At 39.5% G+C, this 25,039-nt stretch overlaps 1 protein-coding gene across 6 annotated transcripts in view; it reads right to left on the bottom strand.

The window, feature by feature from the left end:
- Positions 1 to 25,039, bottom strand: part of LOC121947781 (teneurin-3) — a 284,662-nt gene that overhangs the window by 183,319 nt on the left and 76,304 nt on the right. For all 6 annotated transcript variants that reach the window (XM_088080832.1, XM_088080831.1, XM_088080833.1 and 3 more), the window contains one exon: positions 24,593 to 24,868. In XM_088080832.1, the coding sequence (XP_087936958.1) occupies positions 24,593 to 24,868 (276 nt within the window). The remainder of the gene's footprint in view (positions 1 to 24,592; positions 24,869 to 25,039) is intronic.

Below are 25,039 nucleotides of genomic sequence, written 5' to 3'. Positions count from 1 at the left end.
CTATGGTACAGGCTGGCAGTTTGAAAAGTATCTGAGGCACTCTAATTGTAAGTAAAATCCTGTTTTTGACGGTATATACCCAAACGAGCTGATGAAGAATGTTGAAACGTGTTGGTCATCCATGTACTAATTAAGGGTTTTTACTTAAAACTGGCCCATATTTTGCTACTAAGTCACACTTCTAATTTTCATCATCAAATTATTCAGGATTTTTTTCTACATTCTTACAAAGGTGCAAACAGGTTATAATATTAAGTAAGAACATGCATTGAGAGCACGGGAGATGGTCACAGGGCTCATCTAAGCACTGCTGCATCCTGCAAAACCACACCCATCTTGGAGAAATGCCAAATTTTTAGGTAGTCCCATAAACCCTGTTATAACTTCAGTTGGTCATAAATACTATAAATTATGGTAGACCTGTAGCTCAGTCTGCAAACAAATTTTGGGGCGAACATTTTACTTTTTTCTTTCAATTTATTATATGAAAATCTGTATCTTTAAAAATATATATTTGCACACACATGTCCTACTTGTGTAATCTTATGACGCACTGGAAAAAAAAACAGCCCCTCATAGCCGTCTAATCAGTCACACAGTGCTGCAGTGCATCATATCTTATTGCAAAATCAACTGTGCATTTCAGTTTTATAAATTATCATGAGGGCTCAGCAGTCTGTAATACTCCACTTTCATTAATGACCAACAACTAAAACAGCAAAGGACTGATAAGACTCCTTTGAAGGTGGACATCAAAAGTGATGCCTCTGGGGCTGAGAACAAGGGAGCGCTTCTTTGACATTTCCCCAGTGCAACCACACATCGGCTCAAAGCGCTTGGTCACGCCTGTGGGCTCAAGTGGGGAAATATGTTACGAGTTTGAACCGCGGTCCTTGTAATCCAGGAGTGTCCCAGTTCCGTACGGCTTGAGTGAAATTCATATTGAGTGGCCCAAATTATTATATTCATCATCCGTCCTGAAGAAAACGGTATTGGAGACCCGGTGTAGGACAGGCTATTTTAAGACGGAAGCATTTCTACATTAGTCATTTCAGAACACCTTGGAGATGATGTCGATTTCTATTCTTTTGGGAATAACAAACGGCCTCATTATAATTCCCACTGGGTGTGCCTTCGAGAGGTGGAAGAATTAAAACTGGGCACAGTCACATGGGTGAGTTAATGCCTTGTTCACAATACCCTAGACAGGTGGGTGCCAACTGGTGATTCGTGGTCCAAAAGTGGGTCGCGGGTCCATTCTGAATGGAGTGACTTGCGACCTCAAGTTTGTAAAAAACACACTTTATTTTACAGTGAAATTACAGTGAAGTGCTGTTTCCTGCTATAGGGTGAGAGACTCAGGGAAATTTTCTGAAGCATTTGTCCCACATGATGTGTTAAAGGGCTGTTGGCAATTTGAAAATCCAGTGATAATTTCTGTTTTTGGCTGTGATAAATGTCGTAATTTTGGCAATTTTTATTTTCGCAGGCCTGTGGGTTTTGGAAGGTTTATTTTCTTTAAGAATCACCAAAATTTTTTAAAAGGAAAAATGAACATGAAATTTAAAAATTACAAAAAAACCCAACAAATTTTTTTTTTTTAAAAAATACAAAAATGTTTGAAAATGACCAAAAAATGTAAAAAAAGGAAAAAAATGGATAGAATAAAATAAAATGATAAAAATAAAATCGCCAAAAAACATGCCTTCCAAACCTGCAGGCCCACTGGTCTGGGCTAAGCCCCCAATGTCTTTAAATCCTAGAAATGCCTGTGATTCTAACTAATTTCACTTTACTCTCAAAATATGTTCTACTTCAGTCTGTTTTAAACCAGTGTGTTATTTACAGTTTGTCAAATCAAATTGAATATATGATAATTTCTCTTATGTGTGAACCTTGAACTAATGACTAAAGAGAAATCTGGACCCAGTGGCTGGACCAGTTGGGAACCACGTTCATAGACCAATGTTCATTTATCAGATCCAGACACTGTGTTTTTAATAACCTTCAACAGAGCAGCAATGCAATACAGTATTTGTGTATGTTTTACCATGTTGTTTGTGATAGACAACAAGGCACAAAAGGAATATAGTGTACAGTATGAATGTGTGCACAGACCTTGGTTAGGAAGACAGTAATTGGGGTTGGGAGTGTAACTGAAGAGGCAGTGGGCTTTGGTTTGCTCTGTTCGGGGAATATGAATCCTTCGAAATATCTGCCTTCTGACAGTCACCCATCTCCGTTTATCCATCTACTGTCTAGGCGGGATTACCCCAAAAGCCCACCTGGATACCGAGCAACCTACAGCCAAGTAGCTCATTTTTGCTACAGCACCATGTGCAAACAAAGAGGGCGGGAGAAGCAGGGGAAGAAAATGGCATCCGCGCTGGCAAAGATGCTGCAGTAATTTTCACCCGAGTAAACAATATGGGAAACAGGCCAGGATCTTCTTCACATAATGTGCTTAATTCTACAGCTAAAGGGGGAAAATGGACTCGTATTTCCACTAAAGGGCTGTTGCTAAATGACCGCTATTCAGCCCAGTTTCAGTTTTGACATGCCAAAGCTGTCTGAGGTACTCAGTTACTGATGTGGGCGGGGGGCGCTAGGTCTCTTTGCTCTCCTTGTGCTCCATGGTCTCAGTCCAGCTGGCCTTTAGAATATGGATTATGTGTTGCCGGGGCCAGGCTCTCACTCCATGGGGGGCTGGACTGGGTGCCCAGCTTCAGCGGACTCCCCACCGAGACCCCTGGGTGAGAGGACGCCGAGAGCCCCCTCGATTCTCAAGGCTGGATCATTGAGAATGCAGCGGGTGCTTCCCACACCAGCACCATACGTCAGTGTGTGAAAGAAGAAAAATAATTTTAAAAAAAGACAGTGAAAAGGGGGATGGTGGGTGGGTCTGCGGAGGGGGGAAGGAGGGATGGGGGTGTGGAACATCAAGGAAGAAGCAACAACCGTGATTGTGGCACAACTGCGACACCGCATCGCTGCCAATCACAATGCCTGCTCTGTCGGGGGAAAAAAAGAAAAGGGGGTAAAAAAAAAAACAGAAAAAGAACCTTGGGAGTGCAGCTGTGCAGCAGATTTACCTTTCAAAAAAGTCCGGAGCGATAATAAGTATCCAAATGACAGCTCTGTGCCGCCGCATTCCCGACTAAAGTTAACCAGAGGTCCTAATGTCGAGTGCCAGCAGCAGACACAAAGGTCTGAACAGTGGGGCGCCGAGGCAGCTAGCACAGCATGGCTAAATGGGGCAGGTGATTTCCCATCTCCTCCACTGCCCTCAAGGCACAGCCAATCACTGCTGGGGAAAAGTGGCGCCCCAGCCTGCGAGCCAAGGCAGCCAGAGTGGAAGGGCTAGAAAGGGAGTCTATCTGGGACCATGCATTATTCACATGCACCGCTACGGCACTAAGACCTCCACAAAAGAAAGGCCTCAGGTTCCATCAGTGCCGACTTGTTTCCAATCTATTATTGATGGCAACACTACACCCTATACTTTTCCCTGATTTACTGGATTCTATCATTCTTTCTATAATAAAGGCCATTTCCAGTAAAGTCAGAGCAAATGAGCAGAGTGGAATATTTCTGAGCTCGGTGCCAGTGGGTGCTTTTTTCACTGAAATCTCCTAGAATTGGCTTTAATTACACAAATCATGTGCAGTATTACTCTGAAATAAAGGATTTTTTTTTTTTTTTATGCTGTGTCACGGTGTATGTGTGTGTGTGTGCGCTCACCGTTATATACACAGCAAAACCTGAAACCTTTGTGCAAATCATCAATCATGTCAAAGGTAGGTTTCCGTGCAAAATTAATTTCAGCGTGGAGACCTCCAGCTAGACCTAAGTGAAATAAATGAGCTATCCAATTACCACATTATGATCACATGTAGCCACCGTAAAAAATGCACTGACAAAATTTCCCCATCAGCAGCTTCTTTCCAGTATCTAATAGCGCCGGTATGCTAATGTGAAAAACTGTAAAATTCTCAAAAAATTGTTTATTATTTAAAATCGGTGATGGTCTCTGTGCCTGCCATCTATTTTTTTGTTAAACGTTAAAGGGCGAGGGACACAGACTGAACACTTTAAGCACAGACTGGCTCTCATTATCATCGTATTTTGGGAATATCAGAGCCCTAATGAAAATCATCTTGTATTGTGAAATGGACCAAGAACTTTCAGAGGAGCACTGTGATGAAGCGATCAGATACGAACACTGTCGGTGTGTTTATTTATAGTCTTGCTTTGTATCACAGGGCTAAATTACCCTTTATACCAAGATTTTTATCAGGATATGTTAAAAAGCTCTTGAACTCAAGAGGCAGTTGCTTTGAATTTCATGGCAACGTCCACATTATTACCATGCACACATCAAAGATTTCCCCCTAAATCTCCGATGGAAACACAATCAATCTACTCAGTATGCATGGCTGGGACAGTGGGCCATCTCCCCCCTTTGAGGATGTCGACGCATTTGACCGATGTGCAGTCGATCCCCCAGATTGTGGCTAATCATCATTACCGGCCTGCTGAAACAATGACTTTCCTTCAGCCTGCTGGGCTTCAAGAAGGACACAAGGGATCTGCCAGTTTTTCTTATGGTGGCTTAACACTTGAGTCTGGATTTGAGGAATTAAGGCAGACTTGGGCGCAACAAAATGTGCACTCTGATCATCCATCCGAGTCATCAACTACGGCCTGGCTCGCACTGTAAATCTACCTCATGAATCACACAAAAATCAGCCATAGGTGGAGTATTTCTGTGTGATCGAGAATTTCATTTTATGCATTTGTTGCCTGAAAACAAATGATGACTGCTGCACATTCCTAAAAGGAGAAAAAAAATACAATTGTGAGGGAAAATGAGGACAGATGCATAGAAGGCAGTGTTTGGGGAATTCTCCAAAACGGACAGCGGATTATGAAAAATGACTTCTTCCTTACGGTGCTTAAAGGTTAGGTCTCTATTACACAGAGAGCAAAATGTCAGCAGTATCCCCTGAAAGAGTGGACTATGATATTAATGGAGAGTCCAGGGAACGGGCTTCCCCTGACTGAGTATCCCCTCTACCAGACACATTATTCATTTAGTTGTCAGCCAGCACCTGGCGCATGTAACACTAACATCTACAAACTAAATGATGGAGAGAATATGGCCCACCCTGGTAGGCAGCCAGTGGTGAAATGACTGTTGTTCATGAAGTATAATGGAGAGTAAAAGTACTGCTAGTAGATAATCGAAGAGCTCTCACGCAACTCAAGTTGTCACCCAGGACTTATTAGCATAATGTTCAATTTTCTAGCTAATATTGTACTTCCATTCGGCTCTTAGCTACCTCTGAGACTATAAGGATGGGGGAAACTAAGCTACGGCAATCAGGAACTGCAAAAAGAGCCGCCTCAAAATGGAGAGCACAAAATAATTCTTATCTCACAGCAGACAAAGTCTCCAGTGGATTCATTTCAGTGTGACCCCGTTTGATTAAGCATTGTGAGTCTTGTTTGATGTCTCAAACCAATGGGAGTAATCTCTTATATTTCAAGGTACTTTAATTTGTTTTCTTTTTTTACCCATTCTTGGATGAAGCTAAAGGAACAGTTTACACAGGAGTAAAGAATACAATTTTTTTTCCTACCGTAATCTTATCTCTACCCATAGTGCCGCCAGCAGATAATCGAAGAGCTCTCACGCAAATCATGTTGTCACCCAGGACTTATTGGCATAATGTTCAATTTTCTAGCTAATATTGTACTTTCAGTCGGCTCTTAGCTACCTCGGAGACTATAAGGATGGGGGAAACTAAACACAAGGGCTGCAGCAATCAGGACCTGCAAAAAGAGCTGCCTTAAAATGGAGAACACAAAAAAAAATTCACATCTTACAGCAGAAAAAGTCTCCAGCGGATCCTGCATCGGCTGAACTGACTCAGCGCCAAAAATAAACCGGTGTATAAATATTAAAGAAGGAAATATGTCTTGTTTGAATCGGTGTATGTAGTGTTTTATATTTAGTCCTGACCGCAGACACCCTTATCGAATTTCTCAAAGCAATCATGCGAGCGTTTTGCCATGTAATCTAACCGTACAACATCACTTAGAACACAAATGACAACGAATGTTGTGTTGTATGAAAATGTGATGAACCCAGACAGAATGACAAGATGATTTAATACATTACAGAGCGAGTCATCAGTCACATAGCCACCACTTTATCTGTGATGCAAAATGGCTTCTGCGCAAGGCACACTGTGGCGGTGGATTATTTGTGAGTAATATTCTTTTGCTGTGGTAAATATATTGTGTCATGAAGCAGAGGGTGGAAGAAAGATCCTCTCTCAGGCTGTTTTAATGAAGTCCCAAATGTCATCCTCATACTTCTTTTTCAAGAGCGAACTCCAAGAAATTCCTCTAGAAGGCTGACTGTCCCTCAGTGAGTCTTCAAGTGATTTGAAAACAAGCAGCTTCAGACAGAGGCAGCCTAACTAGGAAAACAAGACGAAAAACTATACTATAAAGGGGTCAAGGGTGGGCAGTAAACAGGTGGTTTCAGCTATTAAAGTCTATCTTTATGATTGGAGACGTTTGATGAATTGTTGAGGCGGCAGTGAGCTCTGATTAGGGTCGGCGAGGAATCTTTTTCGTTCTGGAAAACTAGTTAAGTAAAAGAATAGTTTCGCCAGCCCTGTGCCAAAAATGACTTTAATCATCACCATCTTATAATTCATTTGCAATTACCCCTTACTGCTACGTCTTTACAAAGAGGCTAATAGAAAAGGGGATTTCACAGTAACGCCATTATAGTGAAAAATGTCAATGTAATTCAGTGTTTTTGGTAAGTGCAGCGAAGAGCGTCAGAGGCTGGGTTTAAATTAGAGCCAACACATTTTTCTCTCAACAATAGTGAGGAGCAGAGAGAGAGGGGCGGGGAGGGGGCTGAGGGAGGTGGGCATCCAATTACTGGAGTACTGTGTGTGTCATCTTGACACCACGTTTGGGTTTCTTCAACAATGTATTAAACACACCAGACGTTAAGGCTGCACAGCAGTAATGATAGAAAGACGCACTGTTTTTGCTATGATTGGGGGGAATCAGTGAGCAGTTTGTCATAAACAACTCAATACAGTGTCAATATTTCTATTTTGACAACTTGTGTCAACATGCTCTTAGTCACTGCATTTTAAAGCAGAGACAATACACTGATGTGGAATAATATTTCCTGTTCATTTAAATGTGACTGCACTTGATTATGCATCTTGAGTCAAGTAACAATTTTTCAAACCATCGGGAGTAATCATCCATGTTAAAGAGACATTTCACCCTAAAAATCAAACCTCTACATTTTTCTTACATGATCTCACCCTTACATGAAGCCCCGTTACTAAATGATGCTAGGTGAAGCTTTTTGCATTGTGTCTTGAAGCAGAAAGGGTCTGCGGTTAGGTTTAGGCAACAAAACTATTAGGTAATGGTTAGGAAAAGACAGCGGGAGGCGACTCACATAAGGGGTTCCAGTTGACACCCGAAAACACTGGGCTTTCACAAATGTGACCAGAAAAGGCAGTCGTGTATTATTGCTGAAACAAAAAAAAACTACATTTACAAGATGTAAACCTACGTTTACATCTTGCGCTGTCACAAACACACGTATCTCATCCATGAGTATATGCAGGCCTCCCTCTGTGTGGTGATACATTTGACAGGTGTAGTTCAAAAGAAAGAAAATTGCTCCTACTTATAACTGCTCACAACAAAGTCTGTGGATTATCTAGAGTAACTGGGTCATGATTTCTGGAGGGAGAAATTGCTGTTGAGTTTTTCAAATGTATTTTTATTTACTTATTTATTTTTGGCGCTTTGAGCACAACAGCCGAGTGCCATCTAGTTACATTATATTCAAGAAAAGGCCGACATCTCTACAGACGATATCTACAACATTCAGCATCTCACAACTAGACAATCTGGATTGATAAATAGCACTGCAGGTAAGAGGAACATATGTTTTTTTGCTTTTTGGTTGAACTGTCCCTTTAAAGTAGATTAGAAACAAGTGACACAGTCCTACATCACTGTTTAACTTGTCTTCAATCTCCACTGGGCAACTTTGCATGTTGGCAGCTCCAAGTGGCAGCAAATGTGATATTCGGCACCCAGAAGTCATGTAACATGACATAAGCAAACTGTAGGCAGTGAGCTCATGTTTGCCCAGCTGGCCTGTCTGATCACTTTATACCAAATGATACCAAAGAGATGAGTGAGGCATCAGATCAAACTTTGGTGAGTCCAGCTTTCGCTGGATGGAGAATCAGTAAGTTTGTTAATAAGATAAAAAAGTCTGCACAGAAAATGTCATTCTTTAAAGCAAAAGTGCCACATAAATCACAGGTCGTAGCTTCTTGAAGGGCAATAAATGCTGTTATTTTAAAGTCATCTGTGAGAGTTAACTGAACATATTTGCAGCACATTTGAAGATGACAACCTGAGCTTTGGGAAAAAATGACATTTTTCAATACTTTCTGACACTTCAAGGATTAAATGATGAATTCATTTATAAAAGAAACTGACTAATTAATTAATACTGAAAATATCTGTCAGTTTCCATTTGTTAATATAACAAATGTGTGTAATGATGGCAGGATGCACACCAGGTTTTTTTGCCATGCTGCCACTGTTGTACATTGTTTTATATGAGCTTATATGTGCAGTATTTGTTTTCATCAAGCCTGTATGTTTTATTGTATGTATTTATTAGACTTTAAGTCTGTGTTTTACTGCAACACAAATTGCCCTTGGCGATGATGAACTTTTTAACTTGAAAGCTGAGAAAAGCACAGTCAACTCTAAACATAAAATCAAAACAAATATACTTTAAAATAGTTAATGTTTGAGACTGAAAACACAATGACAGCTCATCTTTGGCAAGTCAGGATGTGCAGATGTCATGTTGCTATATTTGCTTTGCGTAGGCATTCCTCAGACTATCACCCATTCTGTTCCCATCTAGACTTTCTTTCTCAGCCCTCCAAACTTCTATGCTGTTCCCATTCACTGCTTGTACTTATACCTATGAAAGGTAATGCACTATAACTCATATAAAATCCACATAATCATAAGCCAGGAAGCTGTCTTCACTCATATGACGGGAGCAAATTAAAAAAGTATAAATAGTATAAAAGTCTGCGGTAGTGTTGTCACCATACTGGAATTCCTAACTTTGATACAAAACCTTTTCAGTCCTTTACTATCCTGAATTCAAGGCTAGAACATGACAGCGATGACTTTTCTTTTCTTCGTTAGTAGCAGAAAACAGTTAAATGACTTCAATGAAACTAAATGCAGCCGGTGCCTGTGTATATGTACTGTGGAAAATAAGTATAAATATTCAAAATCAATATGCATCGATAAATCAATATTTTTAACAACACTAGTCCATGTAGGGTGGTGGTCGGGTCAAACACCCACAGGAATTTGACCCAGGAGACTTCTGTTTGTGTCTCATGTGAAACCAAAGTCAACACTGAATTATTTAAAGTGACATACTTATTTAACGTCATGTCCCATCACTACTTAATGTAAGATGACAGCGCTCAACCATGATTATTTTCCTAAAGTCAAACAAATACAGGACTTTGACTGAGGAGACTGCTGTTTGTGTCTCATGTAAAAACCAAAGTCAACATTGTTACGTAGTTTTGTATGCAGGTAACATTACATTATCATGTCACATCTGATCACCACGTAACGAAATATGACAATGCTTAACCATGATTCTTTTCCTAAAGTCAAACAAACATCGGACTTTGACCTGTCCTGTGTGAAACTAAAAGTTAACAAGTTATTTTAAGTATGTAGGTAAGTTCACATTGTCACATCAGATTCCATGACTACTTAACGTAACACGTCTACACCCAACCATGATTCTTTTCCAAAAGTCAAACAAACATGGGACTTTGACCCAGGAGACTGGTGTTTGTGTCCTGTATGACACCAAAAGTTCACGTTGAGTTACTTTAAGTTAAGCACATATGCAACTAAGCATCATGTCCTATCACATAACATTGTTATGTTATGCACTTAATGCAATCTGATGATGCCCAAACCTGATACTTTTCCTAAGGCTAACTGACAGGGGTACACATTTGTAAATTTTATATGCACATATAAAAACATGTGCATTACTTTTTTCAGATATCATGTAAACTGTTGTATCAGGATACAGTGATTCTTTAGAGGTGCTATGCAAAACTGCATGCAGCTCCTTCGGCTAATGTAGAAAGAGACAATAGGTGGAAACTGCTCTAACCTATTTGCCAAATGGTCTGTCATCTAATGCCCTGGTGCTGCTCTGTTGTCTAATCCTACTGCTGAGGCCTCTAAAAGGATACATCGGCCTAATAAGATGAATGGGCTTTGACCCTGGAGCTGCTAAAAGCCAACCTGGCCAATTTATCTGAGTGACCTCTACTCTTGGCAGACACGTCCCTCACCTCTCTTGGAAGCCTTTAGGCGGGATCAATACCATCGAGGCAAAACAACCCAAAACAAAGGGTGTCTGGAAGCTGGGATACAACTACTCACTGCCTTTTATGACCCTGAACTATGTTATAAGTTGCAAAAAATTGTATTTGGGTAGTTTCTTCCTGTATTACATTTTATTTTCCAAAATTTACAACACTGTCTTAGCTCTGACGATGACAGAATGCCAATGCTGCAATATCTGAAGGAGGAGCCATGGTTGAAACAGCATGTATAATGTGATTTGTGATTAAAGTGAGTTTTATTTTAAATATTTACAATACAGCTGGGCTGCTAAATCAGCCCTAATTCAATCAGGTATTCTCAAATCACAAATGGCTAATGTAAATCAAGATGTCAGCCGTATACTGATTCATCACTAATGTTATTATGAAAACCACAATTGTGACTATTCCAGGGCCCGGACTGAAACATCGAGAAGTGCATTTTGAGGGAAAATAAGATTTTGTCGACTAAATTAAGGATTCTGTTTCATGTTCTGTTTATTGGTGTTGGGTTTGTGTTCAGGCGAGATAAAAGGCCCCGGCTCGGATAGGTCGAGGCAGGATACGAAGAAGAAGAGACCCTTTTACATGAGAATATGTTTTCTCTCTTTGAGCACGAATCAGTTTACATGGTATACAATATCAATTGTTGGCCTCAAATCTATATCTGCAAAGTGCTTAGGTTTGCATTGGTGATTAGATGAATTGAACTGAGAACAGTCTGTTACTTGAGCATCCCCTCATAGCACGGATACCTAATGCCTCTCCCCTGCCTCTGAAGTGACCACAGTTTCAGGATGCTTTGCTCTGGGCACTTGGCCAGAAAGCTTTATGTATTCTGATACCATTCATTTTTAATCAGGACCAGAATATCCTTCCAAACCTCTTGCAAGCTGCCTTTGGCTACAAGGCATCAATTTTGTTATATTTTAATTGATTTGGCAGTTCTCCTCGTTGTCGACTCTATAATTTGATTGTTAATATTGCTAATATCCCAAGAAAGAACTGCCGCATTTAAAACACCTTTTCCATATTTTCATCTGCTCCCCTCTTGTTGCAGAATTATTCATTTCCCCCCTCACTATAGCATATACTGTAGGAAATATTGTGTGTGTTCAGCATATTTCTCTTGGCTTTCCACTTGCCCAACTCGTCTCGGCGTGCGGTGGAAGGGTTTCTTCACATGACTGCTGAGGAGAAAGGACATGAGAGCAGGGGAGGGGAATCTTCTTCTGTGGTATAATGAGTTTGACAATGAAAGTGACACTGCGTCCTCCCTGGACCTTGCCGTGTGATCAATCATAACAATGGCTCACCATTTCCTCCTCTGGATACTGACCTTTCTCCTTTCACGAAAGGAGGTGTGTGTAGGTGTCTGAGTCTGTCTATGTGTGTGTGTGTGTGTGTGTGTGTGTGTGTGTGACTCTAGATTTCATTGTCCCATCATCCTCCTTCCAATCAGCCCTTGAAGTCCTTCTGCATAGCCATAAGGGTGTCCTTTCACAGGGAGCCTTTTTTTCCTTCCAAAAAGCAAAAAAGCCCAATTTAGGGAACACTGGTCTATTTCATTCTGCCGTACAAACTATTTTAAGCTCAGACATTTTCGGGGGGGGAGTGACATTAGGCTTATATGTTTAAAATCCCATCACCTGAACAGCTTACAAGGTGATTTGATGCCATTACTCCAGTGAGGAGAACTGCCAAGATTTCATGCAAATATCAATGAGTGTGATTATTTTCGGCTGTTTCTCGAAAGACAGTATGACATGTGTAGGAAGCCTCGAGCATGAAGTGATCCTATGGGGTTTTCGCTGACCCCGCCTCCCTGTCCTTGTCTCCCATGAGCCGACAGGACGTCTCATCAGCAGACTACTAACTGCATTTTCTGCAGACCTTTTCTGTATGTGCAGCATATTAGCTCCACTACTTGAATAAAACATTAAAAATAAACCTTAAAATATTGGCACTATCAAACTCATCTTAATATGCTTCAGCCACAAATATCCCATGTCTGCAATAAGGCGTCTAGACACTTTTTATAGCCATTTTTATGCTACTCTTAATTGTCGTTTTATCTGTGCTGCAGAGGTATATACTGTCTATAATGTCCTTAAACTACATAAAAATCTGATCAATACAGATCTGTGCAGTAACTCAAGCAGATATATTTTTAAGAAAAGCCAGGTAATTTTAGATAGTAAAATGTAAGTTTTATTCTTTTTTACTTTTAATTAAGAGTGCGCTTGGCATTAATCTACAATGTTAAATAATAGATGGAAGAAAAATTAATGCATAAATGAGTCAGTAAATGATGAAACATTAGTAAATGAGCAATAAAACACAAAAAACAAATTACATACAGAAATATTCATGTTTATACTTTTTGTTATACTGTACACTTGAGCTCCAATTACTCTATTAATTGACTGGATGTCAACTATTAAATCAACCGCCAACATATCTGATGATCAGTTAATCAAGTTAATCAAGTTCAAGTTAAGTCAAAATTGTCTGATTCTTGAGTTTAAATATTTTTTGGTTTCTTTACCCTATGAAAATAAACAAAATATTTTTGGCCTGTGGACAAAACAAGACAATTGATTCATTGTTAACTGTTGACTAAATCACCAGCTGATTAAACAGCCAATCGGTTTGAGCAATTTTTATGAAAAACATTCTTAAATTCAAGCTTAGTAAATATTAATCTTTTCTGGGTTTCTTTTCTACTCTATGACAGTAATATATCTTTGGCTTGTGGACAAAACGAGACATTTGATTCATTGTCAACTATTAAATTAATTGCCAACTAATTTGATATATTAATTTGATATAGCAAACTGATTTAATTTCGATTCAAAAAGCAGTTCTATTAGTTCTATTATTTCAGCTTCGTAAATGCAAATAATTCCTAGTTTATTTACTCTTCTTTCACAGTAAATTGAATGTGGACAAAAAAAGGCGTTTGCGGAGGTCTTACTGGGATTTGGGAAACACTGATTGATTTTTTTTTTTTTTACCATTTTCTGGCATTTTAACAACTAACCAACTAACCGATTAATCAAGAAAATAATCAACAGATTAATCAACAATGAAAATAACCATTAGTTGCAGCCCTATTGTACACGGTCTGACTACTGTTATGCTATTGTTTGTATTGTTAGAAAAATGCCCCTAAGAAATAAAGGTTAAATAACAACTTTTACCCTGAAAATACACAGAGGGGGTGAGAGCACACAACCCTGACAGCCTGCACCAGTATGGCGGGGAGCCTGTGTGTAGCCTGTTTGGTGAGCTCCAGGGCAAAAACAATGTTGACAAGCATTCGCTGCTGCTTGCTAAGCTTACCACTGTGAGAGCGCGCTAATAATTTAAGGCGACTGAGAATAGGTGAGAATATCAGCAGTTCAGTATCTTTCTTTTGGACTATGGTGGCCAAACAGTGAGAGCACACAGTTCAATGACATTTTAAGGAGAAAAGACATGCTTCCTCATCCCCCGTAAAGTTTGTAACCTTGAAATTTTATATTTTAAACTCTTTTGTGTAAAGGAAACTGCACACTGTGGGCTAAGTCTGTGTACAAGTCTCCATCAACATCTTTCACCTTATTAAATCAGGCAAATATTAGAGACTATTTGATACAGCAAGAGTAAATTGAGATCGAAGCCCTTTGATTTGTGGCATTGTTTGAGCTTGATGAAACGCTCACATGACGAAAACTCCCTGAAATCCCGACTGAAGTCAAGGTCTTTTAATGAAACATTTATCCGTGTGTGTACAAAAAGACTCTTACACACTTCCACTGCCAATGAAAAGATCCAGCTGTGTAATTTGTGGTTAAAATTGGCTTTGAATTGCGTGTGTCAAAAAGGAAACTGGAGCGGCTCACCACCAATATGACAATAAATTTTTGCACATATTTGCATCATTATACATGATCACCAAAGTGGACTATTTAAAGTTTTTTTCTTTGTGTGGTTTCACTTTGGGTTTATGATTTATACACTACTGCAGCCTATAGCAGGAGAAGTGCTTTATAATAGAGTGTTTGAAATGGTTTTATTGTTTAAGTGTAAGTCGATTCACAGCTTTCTGCAATCCAGCACTTTTGGGCTCAGTGATTCGCTGAAGGACACGTTGGAAACAAAGCACAAAAGACCTTTTTTCTAACCCGCTATTTAGAGGAAAGACAAGAAAGCGTGACATAAGATGATCCTACGAGTGCGACGACAAGCAGAACAGAGACGTTTTCTACATTCAGATGAGACCGCGACAGAACAATCACCTTGACATCCAACTTTTTGATTGCAAACATCCAACACAGAGGAGCGCAAAAAGGTCAAAGCCACAGCACCATGACAATAGATATAACAAATATTCCTGTGTCCCAAGATAGGGGAGAGAAAAGAGATCGTGAAAGAAAGAAGACATGAAGCCAAACAGATTGGTGGGTTGGTGCTGGTCTGGGGACGACGTCTGAACACCCAGCGGCAGTCCAGGAAAGGAGAGAAAATCTATTTTGGCCAATATGAAACTAAAAAAAGACCTAGATACTACAGTATATCCTGACTTCTCAACTTCTGTCTGTTCAAAATTTAAGACTTACGACATTTACAACTGAGATTGTGATTTTAACCTGTGATAGGTGCAAAAAAAAGCTATAGAGCTATAGCTTACTGATTATCCACTTCACAAGCAATCAGTGAAACGTATGTCTTGCTTTTTTTTTTCCACACACACACACACATCTCACGAGACGTGAGATCGATCTGGGTTTAGAAAAACATTGTTGGCTGCTGAGAAGATACCAGTAATACATGTAATTATAAAGCACACAATTGGAGCAACATGCTAATCCGTGTTTCTTCCATTGATATTCATAGAATATAAAATGGCTTCCTGACTATTTCCGCATTGCAATGTAATACAATCACTCAATTAGTCTGTGTGATGAAGTGAAATGAGCCATTTTCTCTTGAGGACGGTAAATAGTGGCCCTCGTAATTGACAACTGCAGAGTAATTCCTAATCGTAATAACATGTCCTGCAGTCTGGCATCCCGCGAGTGATTAGACCGAGCCAAGTACGGGCTAAGACAGCGTTACCAGTCGGCAGAACGAGGTGAAACTTCAGTTGGAGAGGAAAATGTTGATACTCAATGATTAGGTGACAGAAAATAGATGTTGGACAGCGTTAATAGCTTTTTGTGGTGGAGCTGCATCTCTGCAGACCATGTAACACTAACCCTGGCAGCTTAACCCAAATACCCATTAATACACAAGTGCTCTACTTGAAAGTGGACTTTTTTTTTTTTTTTTTAACTGGAATATTATCAGCACACAATCGAAGGTTGTGTGTCAACCTTTGGACTAAAGCTCAAACAATCACTTTATGAATCCATTACTGGGAGTACATTTGAGTTGACAAGGTTTGGTCATTTGTATCTTGATTAATCATCCTGTGTTTCTTTGAATTTGTGAAGTGTATTTTTACAGGCATGCTTCAACTGTGATTGGAGAATAAAAAAAAAAGGTTAACATTTTTTTTGAATTGAGGTGATCAGGGTCTTTTTTTAACAAGAGCAAAGCTATATGCTATAGGCTATATAACATTAGTTTACAAATTCTCCCAAAGTTTATTCTTTTATTCTCTGTTCACCGTTGAGGCAAGTGAGAAAAAGTTTTCTTCATGAATTCAAGATAACAACTGCTGAGTAACTGATACAAATAGGTACAAATAGTCATTTTTAAGGTAAGGCATTGCTTTAAGTCATTTATGATGCAAAAAGACCAACTGGCTCCAGATTTTTAAATATGAGAATTTGCTTTTTTTCAGTATATCATTGTCAATCAAATATCTTTGTTCTTTGGACTCTTCATCAGACATTCAAAGACATCAGCCTGGACAATGAAAAGCTGTGATCAACATTATTCACAATTTTCTGAGCCTTGATTCAGTGTATAACGCATGCTCTCGTTTTATTACAATTGCAAAGTCCCTTTCTCACCAATGCTTTGTTAATGATTTGGTGTGTTGGACATTACTGCAGAAGACAGCATTAGTAACGTGATACCAGATAAACGCTGAGCTTAGCTCTGTACCCTTCTCTGTCCTGTGCTACTCAAAAGTGTTTTACATTGCAACATTTCTACAAAAATAGATGTTTTAGTAAATACTAAGCATACAAATGAATAATTGAGACAGTTGTGTTAGATTTCGTAAACAAATTTTTGATAGTGTTTTGCCGTTGTTAAATATGGACCCTGATTGTTATTTTAAATGAAGAGTTTTCACCTTTCTGGGTTTGGGATCATGAATTCAAGGTAACATATGTCGTGTAATTGATATACAAATGATTATTTTGCAGGTGACGTATTCCTTTAAGCCATTTATGATACAAAAAGTCCCAAAACGTTGGTACCAGATTCTTAAATGTGAGGATTTGCTGTTTTTTTTCTGTTTTACATCAATCAAATATATTTGGGCTTTGGTTTGTTGGTCAGACAGAACAAGAAATTTGAAGACATCACCTTGGGCAACTGAAAGTTGTGATGTTCAATTTTTAAAAACAATTTTCTGAGCCTTGATTCAGAGTGCTGTTTCATTTCAGATGTTAAGTCCGTTTCTTACCAGTGCATTTTTTATGATTCAGTGGGTTGGACATTATTGACCAATTGCAGCAAACAGCATAGATACATTTTTATCTACAAAGCAATACTGGGAAAACTTCCAGATTACCTCTGTACCCTTCTCTTTTTAAGTTCTTAGTAGCTATGCACCTTAAAGTGGTTGCTTTTTATTGAATCCCAGGTTTTAACAGATCTGGGGAAAACTGCATTTTGCTTCTGCGCACCCTGGGCATGAAAAGATCTAAAATACTAAACTTTTATATTCATTGATGAATTCAAGGGCATCAGAGAATATGTGGTGATGGAGGCATGTTTTTTTGGTTTTTTGGAAGGCCACAGTGTTAAATAGCTGTTCCTCTGTTCCTATTGTGTACATGTATGTGTGTATTTATTTTAGTATATTGTGTTTTTTTTTACAGCTGAAACCTTGGCCAGGTTGCTTGTGAAAGAGATGTGTGATCTCATTTGGACTTAAAAAAAAGGTAAAATAATTTACTACATGATTAATCATGTTGAAACGTGACAGCTTATCACAAATAAGCATATGGAAAAATAGAATTCCTATTTTGACTTCTCCAAATAGAGACTGAAAATGAAACACTTTTATTTTATTCGTAAAAATAAACCCTGCCGCAAAATATGAAAGTTCTGGATAAAAAAAAAAAAATCTAAATAATTAACCTACATCAAGCCTTAATTATCATCATGTAAGTTAAGCCTATTATTTGGGATAATTAATGCATAAATTACCAAATATCTCTTCACCAACATATGTGTCTTCACAATATTATTTTTATGAACTCTGTTTTTACCGTTTACAAGGGATATAGTACTTTCAAGAAAAGCTGTTTTCTCTCATTATTATGCAAATTTATTCAGCAAAACACTCCAAAGTCTAATCAGATCACCCACTCTGTAGGGGGTATAGCTGTGGTGTGAGTCGAAAGTTTTTCACCATGTGTTCTTGTTGTGTTAATGTGTTCACAAGAATGTGTGTGCACGCAGATGCACTCCACCAAAAAGACAGAAGGACGTCCCACACATGCACTGCATCATGGTGCTGAGCTGTAAAAGGGATACATTCTGATAAATGTGGTCAGTTTGTCATGCGCTGTGATCAGGGTTGAGATGTCTCCGACCTTTGCTCCGCACAGAAACAGGGCAGTGACCTCCTTTAAGCCTCTCTAAACTACTCAGAAATAGAAAACAGCCTTTTCACAACGCTGATGATGAGCACAACACCTGCCACGACACCTCGGCACGTCACCGCCGTATCCAGCATCCCCTGTCACCCCGAGCACTAACAATGTGAGCACTTAACCGGTGACAGCGACAGCAAGCAGGGAAGTGATGACAATAAATGATGGCAATCAAAGCACGCCTCCTCTTCTGACGAGGCACGAGATGAAGCTCCGACACCTTCCCAGCTCCTATTAACAAATGATGAAACTGTTTTCTCTGCCAGTCTTGGAGTGTTCTTCAAAAAACATCACAGATGGCCGGCCCTTTTGACCAGGAAAAAAACTCTCTGATGTTATTTATTCTTTTTGTGGTCGGCTTGTGCCATATTGAATTATGAAAGTGGCGAGGGAGGATTTCTGCCTGCTACGATCAATAGGCTGATTCCACTGTCACAATACAAAGCGCAGATCTGAGACAGGAGTTTGACAGATGGCGTGTCACCTTCGTCAGCGTGACGTCTCGCGCGCACGCGTCCGCGTGCGTGTGTGTAAATGTCTGCACTTTTGCTTGATTTTCCTTATCATGGAGAGATACAGTGTGAGAAACAAAGTGAGATGTGTGCGGGCATGTGTGTGTGTGCGTGTGTGTGAGACAGGAGAGAGATGCAAAGTGAGAGAACACAGATACGTGCACACAGAGAACCATGTTAGAGGGTGTCTGATACGCTTTCATACTCCCACCCAAAAAGCCTTTGGTGCTTGCTGTGCTACAGCACACTTTGCTGTGACTCCTCCACTGATTTAATTAACCTTTTACTGGCACTGTTCACACAATGAATCTGGGAGCTATGGTAAAATCTGTACTGCAATGTAGACCTGTGACTTGGATAAATTGAAATGATTTTCCGATGCGTCCCCTTGTAAACAGTCCCGGAGATGATGGCTGTAAAGAAATACGAGGGACAGCTACCGCCACACTGGCCATTCTCCATGAAAACATCAAAGGGGACACTTTTTCCTCAGAAATTACTTCGGACAGAAGGTGCAGGCCCGAGCATGTGCTGCTTCTTTAACAAAGGATGACAGCCATCGCAGTGGAGGTCCCTTTCTCCTAACCAGGGGTCAGCAGACGCTGAGCCCCTCTACCAAACGATAAACCCCTCGTGTGACGCTTTATACAGCCGAGGAGGGCTGTCACGATGTGCTGCAGTGCCGTAGCCGCAGTACCTAACAAGTCAGCGCGCTCTTTTTCACACCCTATTAGGAATACAACTCAACTGGGCCATGCTATGTTTCTGTTTCTTGCAGTCATTCATGTTTTATGAGGGGTATAATATTGATTCTGAAGGCAGCACAGTCAACATTAGGGTTGGAGGGGGGAAAAAAACACTTCTTTCCATGTTACACAGCAGCTATACCTTGACCCGATGGCCTTAAATATGAATATTTATATCACGATAACACTTGAACCTAAACTATAATAATTTAATCTTAAAACATTAAAAATGCATTGCACGAAAGCGCCATTGTGGCCTGCAGAATGGCAGCCCCAATTGGAAGCATCTACCCCACACTTGGCTTTCTTCACAAAGTGATTTTTTTTTTTTTTTTTTTTAATACGAGGAAATTTTCTGTCCTCATTTAAAATTTATTGTCTTCAGTGTTTACCAGAATGGTAACACCACTTAAGACGAGTTCACATGTATTTTGAGGATTTAAATCTTGAAAATTAAAAGGCGTTATAATGGTTTGACAGAATTGCGTTCCATCTACTACAGAGCATTTGAAAAATTCAGTTTTTACAATAAGAGCAAGAGTGCATTGTTAGGTCTATCATCCATTTTCCATTTTCCAAGATATTTAAACAAATTCCACAGACACCGACTGCTGCGTGCCTGCGTGGGACTGAAATACCCAAGGACGTCAAGTGACCCACATTCTAACCCATGCAGTACAAACAATGCTTCAGCAAAGACCGAGGTCACCTTATTGCATCTATCTGTAATTAGTGTTTGAAAAGCAGCTTGTTTCTGTCCTCCCCCTCCTGTCAGTAAAAATACAGGAACATTTCAAATACGTTTTCTCCACTGAATTTGCTATATTATAAAAAGGTTAAAAATTGTTTAATAAACGATATCAGAAAAAACAACTGGGGCATCAGTGATTTTGATACATTTTATAACTCCACATGAATGCATTGCATATATTGCAGATGGAATTAATGGATTACATGACGATGCTACTGCTGCTGTGGGAACGCAGCTTAAACTTCTTTTTCTCTTCATCCTCAGCAGTTAACAGTAGTTTTTTGTTGTTTTTTTTTTTTAAATTCTGACTGAAAAAAATTTAGACGATTTAAAGCTGTTTTTTTTTTTTAAGAGACTGACACCTATTGCAGACACGGACACTATACAGCTGGTACATGTCTCAACATTAATGTAACATGAGACAGTAAGTGAGCATATGTGAGTGTGTGCCAAAAAACATGTGCTTGTATGCGTGGGTGTTTGTGTGTGGTGAGATATCACTGTCAGGTATAAAGAGGCAAGAAATGAAATAATTTCTCCATGAGGGGAGAGAGCATGGTTAATGGATTTTTGAATTAATGTACAAGTTAATCACTGTAAGCAGACAGATTATTAAAAGACAAGCTTTAATATTTCAGATAAAATTTTAGAAAGTATCTACAGAGTGTAGGATGGGTAGAAATATATGTGTATATGTATGTATGTGTATGTGTATTCAAGTGTGTATAAGCGCAGGGCGATATGGAAAAAATCTATTATTACAATATTTTTGACCAGTGATCTCAATATCAATTGTAAAGTATTGTATCGATTGTACTTACACAAAATATTCACAAGAGATTTTTAATGAATAATCATTTGTTTGTCACCAGTAAATAGTAATCATTCTAGTTATTTAAGTAACAGAACAGCTGGAACAGTCTGGTAAAATTACATTATTTTACTGTAATGAAGCCTTTAAAAACCACGAAAAAACAACATTTACAATATTACAATATCCAAAATCTCAGACAATATCTTGTCTCATATCAAGATATTGATACAATATTGATATATTTCCCAGCCACAGTGTGTATATATGTATATAAATATACTTAAATATATGTATTTTTCTTCAACATCAAAAACAATAAGAGAAAAATGAAATTAGGAAGAAAGCACAACTATTTTGTAAACTGTTTTAAATTCTGCATCGCACAGGCAATTTTAATCATACTTCCTGTGTTATTTTTTTGCATCAGTTGTTTTATAAATCACAAATCAAAATAAAATTACATTAAAAAGTAAATGTTTGGAAAATTATGTGCCTTTTTCCCGGGAGTTTTACGTGCTTCTTTTATAAAGAAATAAATTCTTGATTAATAGAACTTTTGCAGCGTAGCAACATGAAGGCTCAACTTTAAGCTATGCTGTTTGTTGTCCATGTAGTAAATACTATACATGTAAAGAGGATGGTGTCATCTAGTGAGATATACAAAGGGCAGCTTAGGATCACATGGACACTCTTGCAGCTAGAAAACCAATAAAACAGACACTTTAATCAATCAGTTTTGTTTTCGAGGGATTCTATCACTGACAGGGGATTATCTTAAGTGTAAAATCAATGAAAGCTGCATAACAGATGTGTCTTTTTCCTACTTCTTCATTAAAAAGAAATCTGATATTAATGGTTATGTCATAGGCCGCTATAATGCATCAAAGAGTATGGCATTAAAATAAAAAAGTGCAATTATTACAATGCAAGAGGGGTAAAAATGAGGATATGAAATGTTTTTAAAAACTTGACACAAAGTCATAAAAATCATCGACTGCACAGAGCATAACTGACAGCTCTTTCACTCTGTCGGCCCTCTTTATTCCACAGAAATTGAAAAATATACTTCAGCTAACGTTCTGGTGCCAAAATACAAAACGCACCACTTGAGAAAACAACCGCTCTTATTCTGTCTCTGCGGCTGCACTCAGCGGATCATTTAAAGCTGCAGATCGACAAGATGACCACTCTGGTTTCATTTTTAACAAAGGCGGACCTCTTATTCTTGGATCACGAAGGTTAACATTTGCAGATGTGGCGCTCTGCAAACGTACAGAGGCTTTTCGGTGCTTGTCTGTGTCGAAACACTCTGTAGAACAGAGCGAATTAGAATGAAATATTGAGTTCATTTATGAATAAGTGGGGCTGAACGGCCCCTTGTCGGAGCTTCTGCATGCATATTCAGTTGATGGAAACCTCTGGATGGGTCATTTCTCTTAGCTGCTTCATTAAATAGTGAAAGTCAAAAGTGCAATGCCTCCTGACAAAAAAAAAAAAAAAAAAAAGAGAAGAGAGACTAAGATCTATAGAGGTGGAACAGTGGGCAAGGTTTTTCTTTGCTCCGGCTCAAAATCTAGATGACGAAAAGGGACTCCAAATATCGAGTTGGAATTTTAAATTGCACATTGTTCTTCCCACTGTGCGTTTTCAGCATATTAAAATGCAGTGCAGTTAAAAAGAACAGAAAGAGCAACTTCCAATAAATTAGTTCTTAGATGTTTCTGCTTTTGTGAGATTAAAAAGGCACAGCACCTGGGATAAAGATCTAGCAGGTATTGTTTATTTTCCCCTTATAATGAAACTAATTGAAACAATAGCGAATTAGATAAAGTCTCAGTGGGATGTTGCGTTAACTAGAGCCAATCAGCAGCAGCTTCTTGAGACGTTTCCAAAAGAAACTCCAGAGGAGGTAAGCCAGAGGGGCGTACTGTAGGGTAGTGTGTATGCGTGTGTGTGCGTCTGTGTGTGTGCTGATGCAGTTTAAGTGGTGGGGGAGCAGGTGCAATCTAAGCTCAATAGAGAACCTATTGTAGCTCGACTCGGCGTTGTCTTGCAGCAGCGACTGGCGATACGGTTTTGGCATGTACAGCAACAAATATGACCGGAGTCGAGCGCTATGGAGGTGAGCGGTCATGTTTACCGGCACCTCTGTGGTTCGGTCGAGCTTTTAGTGACTCATAAACGTATACAGAATATCAGGCCAAAGCAAAGGCCAGACGCTGGAACAAATACATGGGTTTGGATTCTGATGGCATTTTGAAAAGGTAAAAGACTTACTCAGCTACCCCCCGGAGACAAGCTCACTATGATGAATACTGCCATTAAGAAAATGACTTGTCTCAAATGTCAGACTGTAGCCAATGTTTTCAGAATAAAAATTGATAGCGCACGAACACGAGACATTTTCCCCCTTTTTTTTTAACTCTTCTCTTTAATGTTCTTGCCAGGAAAGTGTAATCAACCCTAATTATTTTAACTGCCTGCCACTCTTTGAGATCATCGGTTTCTTAAAATAATTAGGGCTTTACATTCAATGTGTTTTAATGGTGATGGCTCACACTATGATGATGATGAATGATGTACAATGTCAGGAGCACTCAACGTCAGAGAAGAAAGCTTTAGACTAAAACATATGAGGCTGAGAGGATAAATTCAATGACAGCAGGGGAAATATTACTGACTTAAAGCATAATCTAAGAAAATGTGATGCATTTTAATAAAAAAAAGAATGCTGGAAGAGGAAATAGTGCTAAAATCCAACTCTAAATTAAATACTAAAGTAGATTACATGAGATATAAAGGATTTCCAGACTTTCAGCATGTAAACAAACACTATAAAACGTTTAAATTCAACAACAATGCAGCTGTCTTACATGCATCGCCGCCATTTGACGCAACAAAGATCTTCCCTCTTCAAACACAGAACCTCAATCCTCTGTCTCAGGTTTCCAGCATGATCAAATTTGCACTTCAAACCATTGTACCCATTTAATCAGCCATTGTGCATGCCCAGTCAACCACTGCAGAATTTCTAAGCAAAATCTCAGACTGAGGCACACAAAGCTATCTTTGATTATACGCTAGCCCATGGGGAAACTTTATCAAACTCCTTTGCTTCCTGCCGAGAAGGACCAGGTGACTAGGAACTGCTCAATCGGAAGGCCAAATTCTTTTCCGCATGCGGCAAGGAATCACGCCTTTGATCCAAAGAAAGGCAGCTGCAGACGCCTCTCCAGATACCAGCCCCACCAATCGCGCTTCCACTTCCTTCCACCAATCAGGGCCCCGGCTTCGGCGCCAACCATAATCCAACCTACTGCTGCTTTTTCCCTACATACTGATTCCCCCGCTTTGAAAAGCCTGATCCGCAAACAAATAAAGCATTTTGAGATAAAAGAATGAAAAGTGTGTCCTACTCACCCATCTCATTGTCCGATTTATTGTCCATTTCCGTGTCAGTGAGCGTGAGCGCTGAGTTAGAGCGACTGGAGAGGCATGAATCCTGCCCAGACTTTGCCCCCGTTCCCCAAAGAGTCATGGTACGTTCCGGTGATACAGGTTCATGGTTTTCTGTAGCGGCCGGTCCTCGGGAGTAGCTGCTGAGCGGGTGGGAGAGGCCCGTCTCAGGGCAGAGCGCCAAGCCTCTGCGGGCCGGCGGCTCGCAGATTCCGAGTTGCCTCAGCGAAAACGTCTGCCCTGTGAACGACAGAAGTTGTAAAGTTAACAAACCAATCAACAACGCGGTTAATGGCTGAGAGCAGGGAAAACACTTAACCTAAGAGCAGGGTGGAAGGGGAGGGGGTAATCGTTGAATTAAAGCCTTAACAACATCCTCCCACACTCATCAGCTTATCAAGATGCTCCGAA

The sequence above is a fragment of the Plectropomus leopardus genome, chromosome 8 (assembly GCF_026936395.1).
Source record: "Plectropomus leopardus strain MGB_pleo_1.0 chromosome 8, ASM2693639v1, whole genome shotgun sequence".
Lineage (NCBI taxonomy): Eukaryota > Metazoa > Chordata > Actinopteri > Perciformes > Serranidae > Plectropomus > Plectropomus leopardus.
Note: the sequence above shows the minus strand (reverse complement) of the source record. Positions and strands in the feature narration are given on the sequence as shown.